The 20,780-nt window shown below is 38.8% G+C and overlaps 2 protein-coding genes across 5 annotated transcripts in view; one reads left to right on the top strand and one right to left on the bottom strand.

Annotated features, from left to right (window-relative positions):
- Positions 1-20,780, bottom strand: part of LOC134226072 (protein unzipped) — a 324,483-nt gene that overhangs the window by 21,734 nt on the left and 281,969 nt on the right. The window lies entirely within an intron of this gene.
- Positions 12,200-18,318, top strand: LOC134223214 (uncharacterized). The gene is made up of 2 exons (XM_062702354.1): positions 12,200-12,342; positions 17,016-18,318. The coding sequence occupies exons 1-2, from the start codon at positions 12,326-12,328 to the stop codon at positions 17,926-17,928; spliced, it is 930 nt and encodes a 309-aa protein (XP_062558338.1). The 5' UTR covers positions 12,200-12,325; the 3' UTR covers positions 17,929-18,318.

Genomic DNA, 20,780 nt, shown 5'->3' with positions numbered 1-20,780 from the left:
ACTTATTTAGATTAATGCGCATGATAGTACATCCACGCGTGCATGATGCGCACTACTAATGACATAATTAGAATTGTCGCGAGTTGCGTCGCATCGCAAGTGCACAATCGCACGGTCCGGTTTGGTGGCGGCGCCACTATATAATTCGCAAATGCGACCACTAGATCAAGCACTATTTGTTCTCACACTGAGTCAGTACTTTTGAGTTCGCTTACCTTAGCCCATCAAATCCCAAGGAAGGTGTCTCACAATCGGATATTGGTCTTTTTAAAGTTTTTAATAGTAATATTTCGATGAAATAGGACGTATTCCAACCAAAAAATAGATTCTATGGTGTCGTTTCAAATATGTAAATTTTTCAATGATATTGACGACAAAATCTGAAGGATATGATAAGCAGTGTTTTGTCAAAACCTCAATATTTATGCTATTAGATCCATAAGATTATAAGAATCATCAAATGCATGTTAGTCAAAATAAAATGTTACATCCGGACCAACATTTGAAAAAATCGTAACAACCGAAATGTAATAATTTCCGTTTGTTATCTACTTATATAGCTAAATACATGGAAGAAGACCTGGCATGTTTACATTGAGACTGTTACGCTATTTTCAAATATTGGTCTAGATATTAGGGGTCGTGAGAAAACTACGAGACGCCATGTTTAGTAATACTAAAAGAATAAAACGAGTTTGCAAAGCTTGGGCATTATAAAACACGAAACCAATAATTGAATTATGTTATTCGGCAACTCGGCCGTACGAAAATCATTTTTTGTTAAATATCTTGGCTGTGCATATGCACAGTACATGTTTCGAAATGGACAAATTGATATTGTACCGCGCATAAAAAAATCTACTCCTCCGCTTATTTTTAGTCGCAACGAAAAATAAGCGCCAGATAGTCGCCTAAGAAAAACATACCTGCAGAAAAAAAGCTACTTTGATATTTTTGAAAATTTGGCCGCCATGTGGTGGATTCTGGCGGTGAATGCTTTGATAGCACGTGCTATTTGTATCGCGGAAAATTTTTCACATCTTTGAGAGGACTCTACGACACTAATTACCCATAATTCCATTATCTCACTACCCCGAACGCCACTAACCCGAGTGCAATTACCCCTAATGCAGGGCTGGTAGCGACTGAAGCCACTCAAAATAGTGACTTTAGTGACCAAAGCTGACGCAAAAAGGGACCAAATAGTGACTTTCAGTTGCAGAAAAAGTGACCAAATAGTGACTTCCAATTTCAGTTGCAAGTTCGATGAGACGAAATCAGGCGATTTTGGGTCGAAGGAGAATTTTTTTTCGTAATTTGTGGCGGAAAACATCTTTCACTCACCATTCTTTTCTCTTAGAACGAAATCAAAAGAGAAACGAAAATCGTACTCGCTAACTTTTATCTACTTAGTGACTAAGTAAATTTGTATTGCCCTCTCTTTTACCCCCTTTAACCCCACGGAAATTTTACTCAATATCTGTAAAAAGCAGGACAATTCAAAACTATGAGTAGTCTGCAAGCAAATCAAATGTTTATGCCACACGAAGTGAGCGAAATATGGTTATCACTCTTAACACCTGTTTTTCTTTTCTGAAAATTATTTCTCGGTGAAAATCTGTGTAAATGAGCATTTTCTTCTCGTGAGAATGAGTGAAAGTTTCGATCATTGGATTAGCTGAACACCTACTTAATAAAGATGCAGAGAACTCTACGATTTGTCATAGGCAAGGAATGTAAAATAACAACATTGCCAACGACAACAACATTATCGTCTCTTGTAAATGTTGGGACAAACTCAACTCGCAATAAGCGTTTGTCCCAAACTGCAACAGAATAGGACAATGATCGCCTGCCAAGCATTTTGAGAAGTAATCGGTTTCCGATGATGTTTTTGGTTAAATTAGTATCAGTTATCATAGATTAGACATAAACTTAATTATCTGTTGACATGATGTGCGTTTTACTTCTGAAATATACAAGTTATCGCAGTTTGAAAAGTTCACAACAATTACCTCTCCATGTTTGTTGCAAATAAAATGGAACGCAACAATGTCTTTATCCTCTGCAGATGAGGACAAAGAGTTATCGCTATTCTCTTTTGTCGCTTGTTTTTTGCATTTTTCAGCGACAATTACATTCCTTGGTCATAGGTGAAACGGATGTTTTTTGAATTTTTAGTGCGACATGAACAGTACGGATCGTTTTAGTAGAAAACGAAACACAAATTATGGAGATTCATGTACAACGAGCCTGGGATTGAACCCTCGACCTCCTGCTTATAATGAGGACCATGCTCTCTGAACTTTTAAATATTTTTACTCCAAAATACGCAGGTTTTCCGACTTGCTGTGCGTATTCATGAATGATTTTTGCTATGGAATTCGACATCGCATGCAATCTTCAAAATTGGGGAGACTTGATGATCGCCTTTCTATGATATCTATGATACTCAATAAATATTTTTTTAGAGCAAACCCTTCATCACATCTGTCAAATCTACACAAAAAAAATAGTCGCTTGAGAACAAATTAAACTTTCTTGAATTTTTTAGACAAATTTTTATATGGATGCCCAATGAGGGTAGTCTGCTCAAATTGAGACAACAACTTAAAATCCAAATATCCTGAAATTGTGGTGGAATGATGGCATTTTTATCAATGAAGGTCATTTAGCATATTTATGGGTTTGTGCTGTAAAAAAATGATAGCATTTGGTCATTATTGGGAGAAGCTGTTCTAATTTTGCGTGGCCACTAAAAAACATCTTTAGGAGGAACAAAACACAGTAAATAAGTTTGTCAATTAAAAAAAAAACTCGCAACATAACGATCATATGTATACAGGATCTATTAAAAAAATACGCTTTAACAATACTACTTTAGTTCTTGGTAAAACAGGGAAGAATCAAGTCTTCCCACTATCCCCTACTGCATAAAGTTTGAGTTAAAAAAAAAACACGAAATCGACAGGTCTCCTGCTTGCATGACTGTATACCAATTTATAAATTGTAACGTAAAACACCTTAAATTAGCTACTGGTGAAATGCCAATAAGAGCAGCGAGTTAAATGGCTGGCTTAGTTACAGAGCGATATTTTTTCCAAGGTCCGTAATTTCATTTCCACCATGAACAAAGCATCTTCCGATGGATACATAAAGCCTTATAAAAAATATTAGTCAATAGTTTCAAAATAGTTGAAAACAGTGACTTTTTGCGAGAAAAAGTGACTTTAGTGACTTGAGGTCGAAAAAAGAGACTTTTTAGTGACTAGCCCGAAAAAAGTGACCAAGTCACTAAAAAGTGACCCGCTACCAGGCCTGCTAATGGGACACTACCCCGAATGAGCAAGTACCCCGAATTAGTCATAACTTCATTTCAATGAAACAAATGTTACTCAATAAAAGATCATTCATAATTCATAAGGACGTACACTAATTACGTAAGCAATTTTTCTGGGGTTTTCAATCCCCCTCCCACCATGTACGATTTTTCACATACAAATATGTTTTTATTTATATGGTGCGTAATAAAAAGGCATACCACCCCCTCCCTCCCATAAGTGCTTACGTAATTAGTGTACGATCCCATATGAATGAATAATCATTGGAACTGGGACTGTTTCAATGCAGTATAGAGCTAAGTATTCTCACTCCGTAAGATCCCGCTCCACTTCACATGGCACCCTTCAAGAGTCCTGAAGGGTAGGGGGAGATTATGCAGCACGTTCTCATGCACAATGCAGAGAGTTGGAGGCAATTGCGGTCCACGTCAGCATGGCTACAAGGGCAACTAGGTTGAAGTTGTTCCTTGGTCGCTATAGTAAAAGCAACGGATTCTGGATGAAGCGTGGTCTAAAGCTCAGAATTGACGAGTGGATGAATGAGTGTGTAAGACTGAGCGAGTAGATGTGATGTAATAGAGCATGTATGAGTGAGTAAAAGGTAAAAGTGAGTGAGTGCGTGAGAGTGAGTGAGTGAATAAGAGTGAGTAAGTGAGTAAAAGTGAGTGAGTGAGTAAAAGTGAGTGCATGAGTAAAATTGAGTGAATAAGTGAGATAGAATGAGCGAGTAAGAGTGAGTCAGTGATATGAATGAGCGTAGGAGTAAGCCAACGAGCAAGAGTGAGTGAGTGGGTGAGTAAGAATAAGTGAGTGAGTAAAATAAAGGAGTGAGTTAGAGTAAGTGAGTTAGTAAAAGTGAGTAAGTGTGTGACAGGAGCTGCGTTAGTAAAAATGAGTGAGTGAGTAAGAGTGAGTGAGTTTTTTTTTCTTCCTAAACAATGGAGGGGGAATCTGCTCAACAGACATCCTGGGTTAACCAGGAAGTGCGGGGTTAGGGATCACCGAGGAAGGCAGGACTACATTCCCGACCCGCTAAACCGTTTCCATTGCCGCCAAGCCCATAGTCCCTTCGGTACTACCAGAAAGTAATTCTTCAAAGGGGGGGCAGTGCACAACGCACCCTCGAGGTTAGCTGCGTGTCCTTGCAGCACCGAACATCGTAACTCGCTTTTCTAGAAGAACACCATGGTATCGTGCCAGCGCGTTGCCGGCTTTCCAGGTGGCCTTACCACGCCCTATGTCCTCGGAAGGTGGGAAGGGTCGACTTCGCGCCTGCTTCCCTCTGCACGACTGGTATCAAGAATGATGATGCCGCGTGCACTCCAAATTGACCTTTCTGCGATAGGGCCTATTCGCCAGCACACAGAGGGACTTGCCGACGCGAGGCCTACGCCTGCCCCAGCCTTGACGAGGACCCCTTTCCGTCCTCGGGCTCGGAACCCGCCCGGTTGACCGACGCCGCGAAAGCGACGATACCATGTTGTTCTTCGCGCGGCCACTTGTTCGATAAGAGGATCGAGTTCGACCACAGAGCATGACCACCGGTATGACCCATGAAGCCGACTCCGATCCCTTGGACCACCTCTTATTTGCGCCTGAACTAGCCATCCTTGAGTCCACGCGCCACCTTCTGTGTAGCTCCGAGACGATTTGGGCGATAGCCGATAAAACGGCGTTCCAGCCAACTTCATCTTTACACATCCTCCGAACTAGGTTGTCCGGGGTAGTGTCCAGACCACATGTGGCAAGCATGTGGTCACGCATTGCGCGAAAACGTGAGCACACGAACAACACGTGTTCCGCCGTTTCCTCTAAACCTGCGCACACCAAACACTCGGGCGAGGCCGAGCAAGCCAGCTGCGTTACCTGCACTTTGATTTTGCAGCACGCTTAAACACCGGGCACATCGAACCCCCCATGGGGTGCTTGCTGTTCACAGCTTTGCTGGAACAAATCAAACAATTGGGAGGGTTCGTGCAGCATTGTGCCTTATGTCCCTCCAATCCGCAGCGTCGGCAGAGATTGCTTCTGTCAGTGCCTTTGCAGTCCCATTGCTTGTGCCCCGGTTCCAGGCACTTTAAGCAAACTTCGGGTTGCTCGTATATGCGCACAGGGCATACCGACCATCCCACCTTGACGCTCCCTAACTTGACTACCTTGGAGGCGTCCGCTGTAGATAGCCGAACCAATGCTACCTGCGTCCCTGCCGGACCTTTCCGTAGCCGAACGGCTGCGGTGGGCGTCTCCGCTTCACACTGTCGCCGCAGTGCCGTGACGAGCTCTTCGACTTCAGTGATCTCGTCCAGGTCTTTAACCCTTAGATTCACCTCCGTCGTGAGTGCCCTTACCTTGACCGTCTCGCCTAGGACCTCCTCCGCCAACTTCTTGTAGGCGGCGCCCTTTTGCGAGACGCCCCGCTTCAGCTCGAGTATCATCTCGCCCATCCGGGTACGTCTTATTCGACGTACGTCGGCGCCGAGTTCACCGAGCTTGACGTCACTCCTCATCGCCTTCAAAACATCCGAGTACTTAGCCTCGTCCGCCGTGATGACTAGGGCATCGCCCCTGGAGCGATTGGCGCCTACCCTAGACTTCTTGCTACCCTCATTCGCCTGGGCCTTCTTTTCGGCCCTTGACGTCTTCGGTTTCCTCTTGTTCCTGACCAGGGTCCAGGAGGCGTCACCCCCCTCTATTTCCCTGGTCTGGTGCGGCTGAGAACTTTCAGCCTGCCGGTACCCCTTATCACCGTCTTTCCTGAGTGGACGGACCTTTCCAGGTCCTTCCTCCCCCGGTTTTGGAGGTACCTGACCGGGGTTCAGCTTCCCAGCCCCACTACCCTTGTTCGGGGTAGTAACCCTCTGCGTTTTGGAGCGGCCCCCAGGGAGCTCATCCCCTGGAGACTGTCTCTCCCGTTTTTGTGTCTGCTCCGTTGGAGCAGTCACCCCCGACGTACCCGCAAATACTTGAGCCTCAGTCTGGGTAGACTTTGGCACCACCGTCTTCGCTGGCACGCCTTCGGTCGATTCGACCTTGCCCGAGTCCGCGAATCCTTGGGCCTCAGTCTGGGTAGACCTCGACTCCACCGATTTCACGGGTTTACACTTGGCCGTCCCGACCGCCCTCTCCAGCTTGGCGTCCAGCATCGACAGCTCCTCTTGAGGTCCTTGCTGATATTATGCCTCGATGACGCAAAGTCGATGATGACGTCCAGCTGTTCCGTCGCCACCTCGAAGGCCGAAAGCCCATCGCGTTTGCGGTTCATCGCCTCCACAAGCCATGGGCCGTCAATAACCCCTACCGGCGTTTTTATAGCCGAGAGGAAGGTTGAGTGACCCACGCTGGCGCTGCGCACTGAGCTGCCGACTATTGCCTCTGGCCTCCTAGGCGGAGACCTGGGCCCTGTAGCATAATCAGACTAATAATATTAGCTACAAGTTACAAGTTACAAGTCAACAAATTACAAGTACTTGTAATTTGCGTCGCATAATAATGTTTTGCCAACTAATAATATTAGTACTTGTATTATTAGTAAGGTTGAAATTACAAGTCCGTCAGGTTCATTTACCTGTCAAAATTCATCCGACAGTTCACTGTCAATGCGGAGGTAAACGGTTTGTTTACGTTTGTTTGCAAATTTGCAGATAGAATATATAGGGGAACTGTTCCGTTTTCCATCTCACTGTACATATATTCATCTCATCGCGATACAAAGAAATACGGGACCAATTTCGTCGCTTCTTTTTGCTAACATGCGTGCTCACAGCTGAAAAAAATCACAAAAATAATAAACAAATCAAATACCTTTTCATTGCTTTGTTTTTCGTGAGACCAATATCGGAGCTATGAGATGAAGTCCAGGAGCAGCAACCCTATTTTGACTGCGATAGGTATGTACGGAAAACTCTCTGTAAATTTATTGATTCCGCGGTTTAAGCCGGCTTCGTGGTATTGGCATTTTCAACCAAGCCAATGTAATGCACACTGGAGTCGTTTTTATGTGGTCTTTGGGATTGACTTAAGTTTTAATTAAGGCGATTTGTAAGGTACGCGAACGTATGCTCCATGACAAATCGAATCCCGCTAGACTTGTTTGTTGTGGGGTTTTGAAGAGGGTTTAATTTACGTGTATTGTGAGACTTGTGTGGGTTTAGGTTATGCTTCTAATTTGATTATGAAATTTGGACGATTTCTTTCTTAGTTCAAAATACTAACTGATGAAAATATCGTAATAAATTCTACTTAGAATTTAGGTAGTTTTTCCGTTTTTCTTTTCTTTCCCATGATTGTTGTCAAACATAAAGCAATATGCATGATCTTAAACGAGATTGTTTAGTATAATAAATACAATAATACAATAATACAAACTTCAGTAAATTAATATATTCTCAAATTTGAGATGGATAAAGTCAACTTTGGGTAAACTAAACTCAGCTTTGGTTAATATGTTTTAAGTGGATTAACTACTAAGGGCCAATTTCTCCACCTCCGCTTAACTCTTAAGCGATGCTTACCCATACGATTGAACCGGGCTTAAGCGGAGGTGAAGAAATCGGCCCTAAGTGTTACGAAACTCATTTCACTCAAAATTGGGATATTGGTCCAAAGTACGGATTTGAGCTAAACAACCCACTTTTGAGTAGTTTTGGGTTTCTGTGAACTGTATAATTTAATGATCTTTAGCGCTCCTCCATTTGAATACTTGATGTCAGCATTTAAAGTACTTCTACTATATTTAAAGTCATTTGAAAATTTTCATAATTCTCAGTGTTATATCGGAACGAGAAATTTATTCTTAGTGCACAGTATTTCATTATATGGTAATTTGAAGCAACTAGAATAATAGTTTCTTTCTCTGTTAAGTCGTTAAAAACAATTAAACGATGCATAATTGCTTTGCACAGCTAAAATAATAAAATAAAAGCTACTTGTAAATTAAATTACAGCGCCATTCATACTTGTAAAAGAAACTACAAACCAACGCTAATAATTTCTACTTGTATTTTCTTTATGCAACAGTTACTTGTAAATTCCACTAATATTATTAGTGCGGTTTACTTGTAATATTAGTCTTGTAAATTCATACTTGTAGATTCATTATGCAACAGAAAAATACAAGTTACAAGCTACTCTACTAATATTATTAGTAAAGTTTCGATTATGCTACAGGCCCCTGAACAATCCACCTCTTGCGAAGGGGTTGTCGCCTACACTACTAACACTAATTGAAGAATTGACTTGGTTTTCCATTTTGGTCCCACGAGTTGCTCGGGAAAAGAGGTCCACCACGCCAGAGCCCAGCATGACGCGGTAAGGGACAATTACTGTGGAGGGTGCCCAGGTACCCCACAGGCTCCGTTAAAGGCCTAGCTTATTATTTCACCCCCCTGGCCATGCATCCCCTCGGCACGGGTCGCTTGACGCCTTGGGATTAGGGGTTAGGGACGATGGTCCCGGTCTAACTCGCAGTGGCCATGGGGAGGGGTCGTCAAGCCCTTGGACAAAGTCCCTGCTGCCCCAAGAGTAAGTGAGTGAGTAAGATTGAGCGTATGGTTGAGAGTAAATGAGTGAGTAAAAGTGGATTACTGAGTAAGAGTGGTTCAGTGAGTGAGAGTGGGTGAATTAATAAGAATGGGTGAGAGAGAAAAAGAGAGATCTTGTTTGTCTTCGAGAAGATGTGTTGACTTAAAGAAGGCATCATCTCTGTTCGCCTTTTATCGGGCAGACGCGTTACTTTTAAGAAGGCATTATTTCCTCTGTGTGCCTTACCCCAGTATAAGCACGTCCAGTCCATATCAGGGCAAACGCGCCTTGTCTACAAATTCCTCCACATGCCAAATTTACCTCAGCGTAACAATCAGTAAGCAGCAATCCATGACTCGGCGCCTCTTCTTGCAGAGCTCTGTGGCATGCACACGAATCCACGGAGAGCTGCTTCCATCCTATTTCACTCCGGCTACTCATGTGTCACTCATTTTGGCGATCCTGGTCACCCTAGCAGCACACATGTTCCACTTAGGTTACTGCAACTCGTATGTGACCAGATTTAGTCACAAACAAGTTGCTGCAACCTGTTTTGCTTGACTTGTGCTGCTCGGGCAGGTTATTTTTTCCTGACGCTGTTTTTATAAGGTGAGTTGAACTCAAGTAGTCAATGTACGAAGAACATATTTCTCGCGTAAACCGTGATTACGGCTTATAAACCAAATACAGATAAAGCGATCTCTCGCTCATTCAGAGCCCATTTTTCTTTTAGGCAAACTATACCACGACAATCATGTAGCGAAGCCTTCATCTTTCTGTTAGTGATGCTGGTCTACAATGGCCTCAGAATCATCGAAACAAGACTTTCGGCCCTTGGCCGGCTTATCTCGTAAAAAACTTAATAAAAAAAGTTTCTTGATCGAAGTTTATGTTACATCTTGATGAGTTAGTTTTTAAAACTCTCAATATTTAAACTATTTTAAATATATGCTTTACGATCATAGCCAGTACATATGAGGTGAGGTGGCCGGCATATGAGATCCCCACACACACACTTAATTTTTTACCATGATTTCAGCAATTTGTTCAACTTTTGCCGAGATTCGCACATTCGAGCCCTAGTAAACATGTCTTTTTTTGCTGAGACATCTGTCGAAGTTGCTGATAATCTGCAAATAATTTACCGAAAATCAGCTAACAAACGTCATTTTTGTCGGGCTATCGGTTTTTATTATGCTGGGCGCGAGCTGCAGAAATAAAAACTTAGTGTTCATAAACTAATATTTTTTGGCATTCAGATTACAGGTATGTGGGAATTCAAAGCATCTTTGCAGAGAAAATTCCAAAACTCAACATAACAGTAATAATAATTCCAGAAAGTTTTATCAACACAAAACCATCACGACAGAAACAGAACCTACGGAAACCGCCGTTTCCGTAAAAATATTCGTTTTGTTTCCCGTTTGGATATCTTAATCACTGCGACCATTTGTTAGATCTATTGTGATACATGCCCCATTTGATCTAACTTTGTCAAGTTAACACATCATTACTATGTTGTAGAGCAATTGCATCACTTTGACTACCAGCGTTGTCCCAATGGAGTATTTTGGTTCTGATAAATCTTACTACCATATTGAGACTTGTTCTCTAAAATTCTGAGGGTTCTATAAGCCCCTGCTGAAAAACTGTAATCTCTTTCTAAAAATTGCCGGACAATGTCATGATGTTCCGAGTCTTCTACATGTATGCCGCAGAAACGACATACATCATCTTAAAGTTTTCCAAACAGCTTCAAGTGATATCGGCTCGGGCAATGGCCTGTTATAATTTTGCGAGTGATAAATACGTTTGGTGTGATAAATACGTTTAGATTGCCTCGCAATCAAGGTGTTTTTCCAGATCTCCTCTATTTAAGAATGTTCCCAAGATTTAAGTTCCATTCTAAGAGAACACGCAGATACACGACAAAATGGTTCGGGACCTATGAATTGTCGAAATGAAGTCAGGCCAGCATATCAGCTTGTTAATTCCCTTCAATGCCCAGGAACCCAATACAGGGCCATTTTGTTACGACTACCCAAGGTCTGGAGTGACTGAACACATTCCCAAACGAGATTGGACGTGCATACTGCTGATTTCAAAGCATTCAATGCTGCTTGACGGTCAGACATTATGCAAATATTTAAATACCGGTAATTTCGGCGTAAGCATAGATTAGAGCATTCAACAATAGCCTGACCTTCAGCTTCAGACAGTTGGCTACTTGCCCATGGAAATCGAGATATTTATTCCTGAGCCAGTCAAAGCTGGCTCCAATTTGATTGTTCAGCTTTGAACCATCGGTGTAAAATACAATTGATCCTGAGCGAAGATTCGGTCCACCGTTCGTCCATATATATTTTGCTCAAGATTAATTACATCGAAACATCGATAAAAGTTGTATCTTCTACTCATCCAATCATCATTGCTTGTGATAAGTGAGTTGATACTTATTTTTTTTAGAATACTAAGACGACCTTTTAGGTCACCTTCGAAGAGGCATGAATCTCTCTTGATCTTCAAAGCACTCTTATCTGCTTTTAATTGAATAAATGGATCCAATGGTAGCACGTGGCGCAAAGCGTCTAGCGCTTTATTCGGCGTGCTTCTAATTGCACCAGTTAATAATATTGAAAGAGTAGCTAATCTTTGAAGTATTTCAAACTTCTTCTGAACCACCCTTTCTTTTGTTTTTGGACACCATATTAATGCGGCATATGACATTTTGGGTTTAACAATCGCCGTATAAATCGGTTTCTACTCTCTTCGTTCTTTTCGATAACAATTTGAAACGAATAAAGTTCTACGCTTTGATCACTGTGAATGTCACCTGCAGTTATTTGTGTTTGAATTTATGCACTTCTGATAAAAGGGAGAGAGAGTTATCATGCGCCGTTCCTGCTACACATCAGTCGTTTCTGCTGCACATCAGCTAGTCACAACATTTATCAAAACATCCAGCCGATGCCCGCATTCCTTTGACCGGTATCGCACACAGTTCTTATTTCAATTTAAAACACAAACAAAATTGTCAATTATAAAAGAGAAATCAACAATAAATCGCAAGCAGTTCGATTATAACCATCATAGCATGTAGTCGTTTTAATTTTAATTGTAGTTTTAGTTTTAGTTTTAAAAACTCTTTTGCGCATGCAAAAGTTTAACTGGCGCCCGAATAGGGACCAGCGCGAGTAATTTATTGTGTCGCGAGTGATAAAACATCGGGAACAATTTAAACTTCGACTTGACCGCCGCATCAGCAGCAGCCGTGAGGAAAGGCCCCTAGTCACCAGCAGGAAAACGGGATTTTTGCCGCCTACACTGGGAGAGTTGGAGACTCGTGTCTGGTCTCTACCTGAAAGGAATCCAACCGATACAGGATAAGGATCCGAAGGAAAGTCAAAATATTCTCTGAAAAAGGATAGAATATTTGCGCTCTCGGCGAAACAGCATAGAGAGCTATGCTTAAGTTTGTTTTGTAAGTATTACTAATAAAAATTCTAATTTCAGCAAGGAAAGAAAATAAAAGTGAAAAAGTGTTTTATCAATTACTTGAAGTGTATTATAAAATAAATTAAATCAATCAAAGTTTTATTGAAGTGTTTGCGTTATCTTTATCTAAAAAGCCCCACATTATTTTTAAATAACATAATAAATTCCAAATGGCTGAGGAACAAATAAATTCAATATTAACCAGACTTTTGGCTATTGAAACTGCAATAACTACTGCAACACCAACCACCCTGACTATTCTGATCCCCCACTATATTTGGTGGATCAAAATAATCAACCAGTTGATCCTGAAGCCATAGAAGACATACCCGATCTGGTCAAAGCTCTTCCAACTTTTAACGGCGAGCCAAGTGAATTACATGTTTGGCTTGACGATGCGGAAAAATTAGTGAACTTATATCGACCTAAAACAAATGGTTCTATCAACCAATTTAATAAGTTTCACATAGTATGCAGAACCATAAGAAGGAAAGTAAGAGGAGAGGCGAATAACGCCTTGGTCTCCTCGAATGTTAACTTAAATTGGCTTATGATAAAAAATACCTTATTAACTTATTATGGAGAAAAGCGAGATTTGGCAACTTTGGACTGTCAATTAATGAGTGTACAACAGAGAGGCAAGGATCTTGAGAAATACTACAACGAAGTGAGTGCTATACTATCCCATATAGCTAATCACGTCAAGAGTGATAGTCGTTATAATCACCCCGAAGCCTCGAAATCCATTATTGAAATGTACAATGAAAAGGCGATGGATGCTTTCATACGAGGTTTAGACGGAGATATGGGTAAATTCCTAAAAAATTACAGGGCAGAATCATTAGCCCAAGCTTACAATTATTGTAACGCATTTATTAATGCGGAATTCAGGAAAAACTACACAAAATTAAAAACGGACACTCCCATCTTTTCACAACACCCACAGTATCAGCAACAAAAAATACCACCAAAAATACCACCCAGAATACCAACTACATTCACACCACAATATTTTCAACCACTACCTTCACAACACTTGATTAGACAAATTTCGAGACCACAATATAATCCATTCATTCCAAGGCAACCATTCATTCCTAAAAACCCACAATATAATCCATATATTCATAATCGACATGTGGTAAATGCAGCCCCACAACCAGTTGTCCCCAAAAATCCACAATATAATCCATATGTTTATAACAGACAAGTTGTAAATCCTTCCGCGCAACCATTCGTTCCCAAAAATATTAAGCCTGAGCCAATTGATACTGATGTATCTATGAGAACGGTAAACTATATAAACCGGCCTTTAATACATAATAGGAATCCGAAACAATTCCATATTGAAACAGAATGCGATGATATTGATACGCAACAATACTTTGAAAATTTACCTTATACATCGTACGAAGAATGTCCAGCAGGACCTTCATTCGAAAGATATGCTGAAAATTTGGAGTACCAGTATCCTCAAGAATTAGAAGAACATAACGAAGAACCAGAATTAAATTTTTAGAATAAAGTCTGCATTACCATATTTTCTATTCTATGGTAATCGAAGTGATCCTTTAAAAATATTAGTCGACACTGGATCGAATAAAATTTTATTCATCCGAAATTCGCAAGAATTTCACATCCAGTAAATAAACCTTTCAATGTTTCTTCAGTTGGAGGAAATATTCAAATTCAAACTTATTCCCAAGCAAAACTTTTTAGGCCATATTCTGACGTAAATGTGAAATTGTATCACATGGACAAGTTGCGATCATTCGACGCAATTATCGGCCATGATACATTAAAAGAAATGGAAGCAATTATTGATACCAAGGAAAATGTGTTGATAATCAATAAAAATGTTATACCTTTATTAGCGCATCGATTACAGGAGGTAAATCAAATTCGCATCCGAGATGAACATTTGCAACAAGACGAAAAGGACAAGGTACATAATTTGTTAAACCAATACCAAGATTTATTTCAACCACCTGATGAGAAGTTAACTTTTACCACAAAAATACGTGCAGATATACGTACCACTGATAATGAACCTATTTATTCAAAATCATATCCTTACCCGCAAGCCTTTAAAAATGAAGTAAACAATCAAATTGAAAAAATGCTACACGATGGAATTATACGACCATCTAGATCTCCGTATAATTCTCCCGTGTGGATTGTTCCAAAAAAACAAGATGCCTCATGTCAGAAAAAATACCGACTTGTTATTGATTACCGAAAATTGAATCAAAAAACAATAAGTGACAGGTATCCGATACCTGATACCTCTACAATTCTAGCAAATTTGGGAAAGATGAAATATTTCACAACCATTGACCTTGCATCTGGTTTTCACCAGATTCCTTTGAATAATAATGATATAGAGAAAACAGCTTTTCGGTAAACAATGGAAAGTATGAATTCGTTCGTTTACCCTTTGGTTTAAAAATGCTCCTGCCATCTTTCAACGAGTTATGGATGATGTTCTCCATGAGCATATTGGAAAAATATGTTATGTCTATATAGATGACATTATCATATTTGGTGAAACTTTAGATGAGCAAATAAAAAACTTAAAAATAATATTGGAAACATTACGCAAAGCTAATTTTAAAATTCAACCAGATAAATCTGAATGGTTAAAATCTGAAGTTGAATTTCTTGGATTTATTGTATCCCAAAAAGGATTAAAACCAAATCCAAAGAAAATTGAAAGTATTCAAAGATATCCAGAACCCACTAATTTAAAAGAATTACGTGCGTTCCTTGGACTATCTGGATATTATAGAAGATTTGTTAAAAACTATGCCAAAATTGCAAAACCTTTAACAAAATTTCTAAAAGGAGAAAACGGTCATAAGCAAGTTTCGAAGAATGAATCCAGAAATTTTAAAATTGAATTAGATCAGGATGGAAAAAAAGCTTTTAAATTATTAAAAGATATTTTATCCTCAGAAGATGTATTAGCATTTCCTGATTTCCAAAAACCATTTTTACTAACCACTGATGCTTCTAATAAAGCAATTGGTGCCGTATTGTCACAAAATTTTCATGATGGAGAAAAGACCCATCACTTTCATTTCAAAAACTCTTTCAAGTACCGAAGAGAATTATGCAACTAACGAAAAGAGATGCTTGCTATAGTTTGGGCACTGCATACTCTCAGAAATTTTATATATGGTCACAAAATTTTAATTTACACAGACCATCAACCGTTAACTTTCACAATTTCGCCAAAAATAATAATGCAAAATTAAAAAGATGGAAAGCTTTTATTGAAGAGCATGACCATCAAATTTTTACAAACCAGGCAAAGCTAACGTTGTAGCTGATGCTTTGTCTCAGGTACAAATAAATTCTTTAACTGCAACCCAGCATTCATCTGATGAAGATGATAGCTCTTTCATTCCTTCAACGGAAGCCCCTATTAATGTTTTCAAAATCAACTACTGTTCAAAATTGGGAATCGGTCGAGTTATGGCTTAGTAGTTCCTTTCGAAAATTATAAAGACACATTTTTATCGAAACCCGATTCACAAACGAATTTCTAATAAATACATTGAAAAATTTCTAAATCCGAACGTCCTTAATGGAATTTTTACTACTGAACCAATAATGGCAACTATTCAAGAAATTTATAGGCAAAATTTTAATCCAAGAACTATTAAAGTTAGATTTTCGCAAAAAAGGTTCAAGATATCAATACTGAAGAAAGACAACTTGAAGAAATCAAAAATTCATCAGTTCGCCCACAGAAATGACGTAGAAAATACAGAGCAACTTCTAAAAGATTTTTATTTCCTAAAATGGCAAAGAAAGTAAAAGAATTTGTAAAAACTTGTGAGGTTTGCAAAACAGAAAAATACCAACGTAACCCCAGAAGTTTGTACCATTTAAAACCCCAATACCCCAGCAACCTGGAGAAATAATTCATGTTGATATATTTGTTTACAATATAGATAATTTATTTCTAACAACCATTGATAAATTTTCCAAGTTCTTAAAATATAGAGCAATCGACTCTAAATCCCTTCTAGATGTAGAAGATGCCTTATTTGACCTAATTTATGAATGGAGTATACCAAAAATCGTAATAATGGATAATGAAAGTACTTTTAATTCAAATGTTATAGAGCAAAGATTACGAAACTTGAATATTCAAATTTTTAAAACCCCTGTTCACAGATCAGAGACAAATGGTCAAATCGAAAGATGCCATTCAACTTTAAGAGAAATTTCAAGATGCATAAAAAAAGATTTTCCAGACATGGATGTTGCTGAATTAATGAGATCAACTGTGTATAAATATAATCATTCAATCCATAGTTTTGTAAAAAACACTCCTAATAATATTTACATTGGAGAAATTAATAAAAATTTAGATGCAAATGAAATTAATAAAAGAAAAACAAAAGCCATGAAAAAGTTATTCAGATGTACGACAAAAGAACGAAAAAATTCCCGAAGAAACTTATCCAACTTTTGAACCAGGATCTGATGCATTTGAAAAAACACATGATATCTCAAAGCGAAAAAGTAAATATAAAAGATCAAAGTTAAAGAGGATTATAGTACTTATGTTATTGACATCAATAATCGCAAAATTCACAAAATGAATTTAAGAAAAACTAATGTTTGTTCAATACTTTATTGTTTCAGAATTTTGATGTGTACTGCAATTCCTATGCAAGGACAAATACAAATACATGATTTAAATAAAAACCCAATAGCCATAATACCTCTAGGGAAAGCAAAAATTAAAAATGGATACGTGAGAATAATACAACCCATTAATTTATCACAACTACATGACATAATTGTAAAATTTGACGAATTGATAAAAAATAATGTATACAATAATCAGCTTTACAAATTATTGGAAAATAGAAACAATCTGTTGTATCAAACCTTTTTGAAAATTATACCATCGTTCAGTCGAGTGAAACGTTGGGACACAATTGGAACGATTTTAAAATGGATTGCTGGAACACCTGATGCCGAGGATCTCCACATCATCAACAAAACCATGAATGCCCTAATTGACAATAACAATCAGCAAACCTACATCAATGAAAATATCAACTACCGAATTAAACATCTAAATCAAGCCGTCAACGAATTAGTAGACTTGGATTTCAAATCAACACAACAACATGCAATTGAAATCAACCTCCTCACAATTTTGCTAAATCTTAACGCCGCTCAACATCAACTAGAAGTGCTAGAAGATGCTATTTTACTTGCAAAAAATGGAATCCCTAGTAGTCAACTCTTAACTATGAAGGACTACTTAAGAATTAAACAGTTCCTCGAACACCAAAATATCCACGTAAAATCCTTTGAAGACTTATTAAGTAAATCAAGTACACAGGTCGCAATGAATAATACACACGTTATGTACATGTTAAAAGTTCCACAGTTCTCAAGTGAAATCTACAGTTATGAGTATGTTAGTCCACTCATTTTAAATGGAAGTCGAATCCACATCAAGTCGAACTATCTTATCAACAATAATTCACATCTTCGAATCCTCACAACCATGCCAAGAGGACTCAGAAAATTTTATATGTGAATCCGAAATGCTACAACCAACAACTCCTTGTATTTTTAATTTGGTCCAATTACATCATGCAAATTGCACATACGAAAAGGTCTATTCAACTGGAATCATCAAGCGAATAAATGACGCTACTATCCTTTTAAACAACGTAAACACAACATTACAATCCAACTGTAGTAAATTGAATCAACGCTTAGAAGGATCATACTTAATCCATTTTGAAAAATGTGAAGTAAGCATTGATAACGACAGCTATACGAATCTCATCATACAAACCCCAAAATTATCCTTCAGACCTACAACCGGAATACTAGCCCATGCCGAAAACCTAATGGATATTCCACCACACGAATATTTGGCAAATCTTACATTAAAGCACAGATCAGTGCTCAAGCACATGTACTTGACTAATAATAAGTTTTTCAACTCTATTCCTAATAACAGCCGCTTTTACAATCTACTTCATCATCACCAAGAAACAATCTAGGATTCCAAAATAGAAATCAACCTACAGGATCAAATGAAAGCATCTGCACCAGAAGAAAACCCAACGAAATCCCCATATTCGGATATTACCAATGAAAGACTTCAAGTTATCAATAATTATCTTAACATGCCAACAGCCAATCGTCCGATAAGACTTTGAGGGCAAAGTCATTTTAAGAAGGGAGGAGTTATCATGCACCGTTCCTGCTACACATCAGTCGTTTCTGCTGCACATCAGCTAGTCACAACATTTATCAAAACATCCAGCCGATGCCCGCATTCCTTTGACCGGTATCGCACACAGTTCTTATTTCAATTTAAAACACAAACAAAATTGTCAATTATAAAAAGAGAAATCAACAATAAATCGCAAGCAGTTCGATTATAACCATCATAGCATGTAGTCGTTTTAATTTTAATTGTAGTTTTAGTTTTAATTTTTAAAAACTCTTTTGCGCATGCAAAAAGTTTAACTAGAGATATGCAGCCACTATTCAAAAGGCCATGTGTTTCCATACAGTGTAATAATTATTATTCGTTGGTGTTAAACTGTAAATGACATTCAATTGCAGTGATGAATTGAATCCACTGGTAACAATGCTCATTAAACGAACGCAAACATGAAATATATTTGTCTGCGGTTCAGTCGCGAACTCGTAAATGGATGTATCATTTTACAATCCATGTAGGTACTATGCACCTATGTGAATGCTAAATTGTCAGTTGCTCCGACTTTCGCAACACAAAGTAATTTACCGGCAGTAAAATCTACCCCTTTACGAGCCGATGGGGGTTCGAGCAGAAAAGACCAACTTTGCAAATAAATTATACATAACACGTAGCTGGGGCCAATCATGGTTGGTAGGGGTGAAGAGGCCATTCCTTGACTCAGCACATTCCCCGGAAATTCCTGCGTTCATTTTCCCTTTTATTTATATGGACAAATAAAATTCAACCGAGACGGATACATCTGTTCGACAACAAAAACAAACCAATTTTGTCTAACTTATCGGATTCTGTTAGGATGTAGCCGCGGCGTACACTGCTCATACATTTTTGATGAGCTTTGAACCCTACGTTGATGCTTAAACGCAAGATTCGCTTTATAGAACATCGGACTTAAAACAAGATACGGACAAGTGTATTCATATTTATTTATTGTTCATGTACATATTGATGTTTACACAATAACAGATGTCTAAGATTACAAGAATAAAAGTGCAGAATTATTTTATAAATTGTTTGATGAAACATTTTTCCACGTCTAGGCAACCAGTTTGAAGTATAATTTCACACAAATTTATCTGTGTTTCAACGCAAACTATAAGGTCGTAAGGTCTCATAGTCTCGTACACAATTTAATGTGTGTATAGTGTGTGCCGCCGACTTTAGATTTATAAGGAATTACCCCCTATAGAAACAATTTACATATATGCTGTAGAAGTAGTGTGCGGTTTAGAGATAACCAAAGACAGTCCCATGCCAGTCTCAGAATATTGGGTATTCCAAACTTTGCCGAGAGGTCTTCTACACTTCTGCTGCTCTTTTTACTACAAAGTACGCTTATATCAAACTGCTTATCTCAACGGTTTCCCCCAAATAACTTATTCATGAGAGTTTGCAGAATATGTCTGCATGGAACAGAGGTAGTGTCGCATGACTGGGTTTTGACTGTACCACCTTTTCCGGAAAGAATTTAGTGCTATCGCAGAGAGGAGAAAAACAACGACGTGGGGTTGAATCCCCGCATTTTACGTTCCATATGATGCGGCAGCCAAGAAATACATCTATTCGCATTTTTCCCTTCGGCAATATCTGTACATAACAGTTCGATGTTGGCGGCATAATGCTTGCCTTCAATCAGGAATGAATTCCAATTTTGCTTCAAAAAAAGCTAATTCTCTTACGTTCGGTGGGAGGTAAACATACGAGCACTGATTGAGTAACAGATCACAGAGGAAGAAGAAGCTTGGAGGACTATGTAGATCACGGTCCATTTTACAACTAATTTCAGCAGTTTAAGCAACTTTTATCAGTTACAAAGTCGCTCGATGGAAAACTTTGTTGTATTCCTGATTCAAATCTATTATTTTTTTCGAGCACTCGAGCACATTTCAGTTCTTTGTTTAGGGTTCAAATACCATGCGTCTCCATACTGACTGCTCAAAAGAGATTCTTGGAGAACGCTGGCAAATTTGACTTCTATGGGAAAAACGAGGAAGAACGCCACTTATAATTTAAAAATTTCTTTTTAAATACGTGTTGTGAGCAGTGTTGGTAAAATCTCAAATTCTCAAATCTCACCGGCACGGCGATTCAAATCATACGTGAGTCAAATCCCACCAGAATCATGGCCCAGAGAATCGCTTATGATTCGA

This window comes from Armigeres subalbatus, chromosome 3 (assembly GCF_024139115.2).
Source record: "Armigeres subalbatus isolate Guangzhou_Male chromosome 3, GZ_Asu_2, whole genome shotgun sequence".
Lineage (NCBI taxonomy): Eukaryota > Metazoa > Arthropoda > Insecta > Diptera > Culicidae > Armigeres > Armigeres subalbatus.
This window is presented reverse-complemented; position numbering and strand designations above follow the sequence as displayed.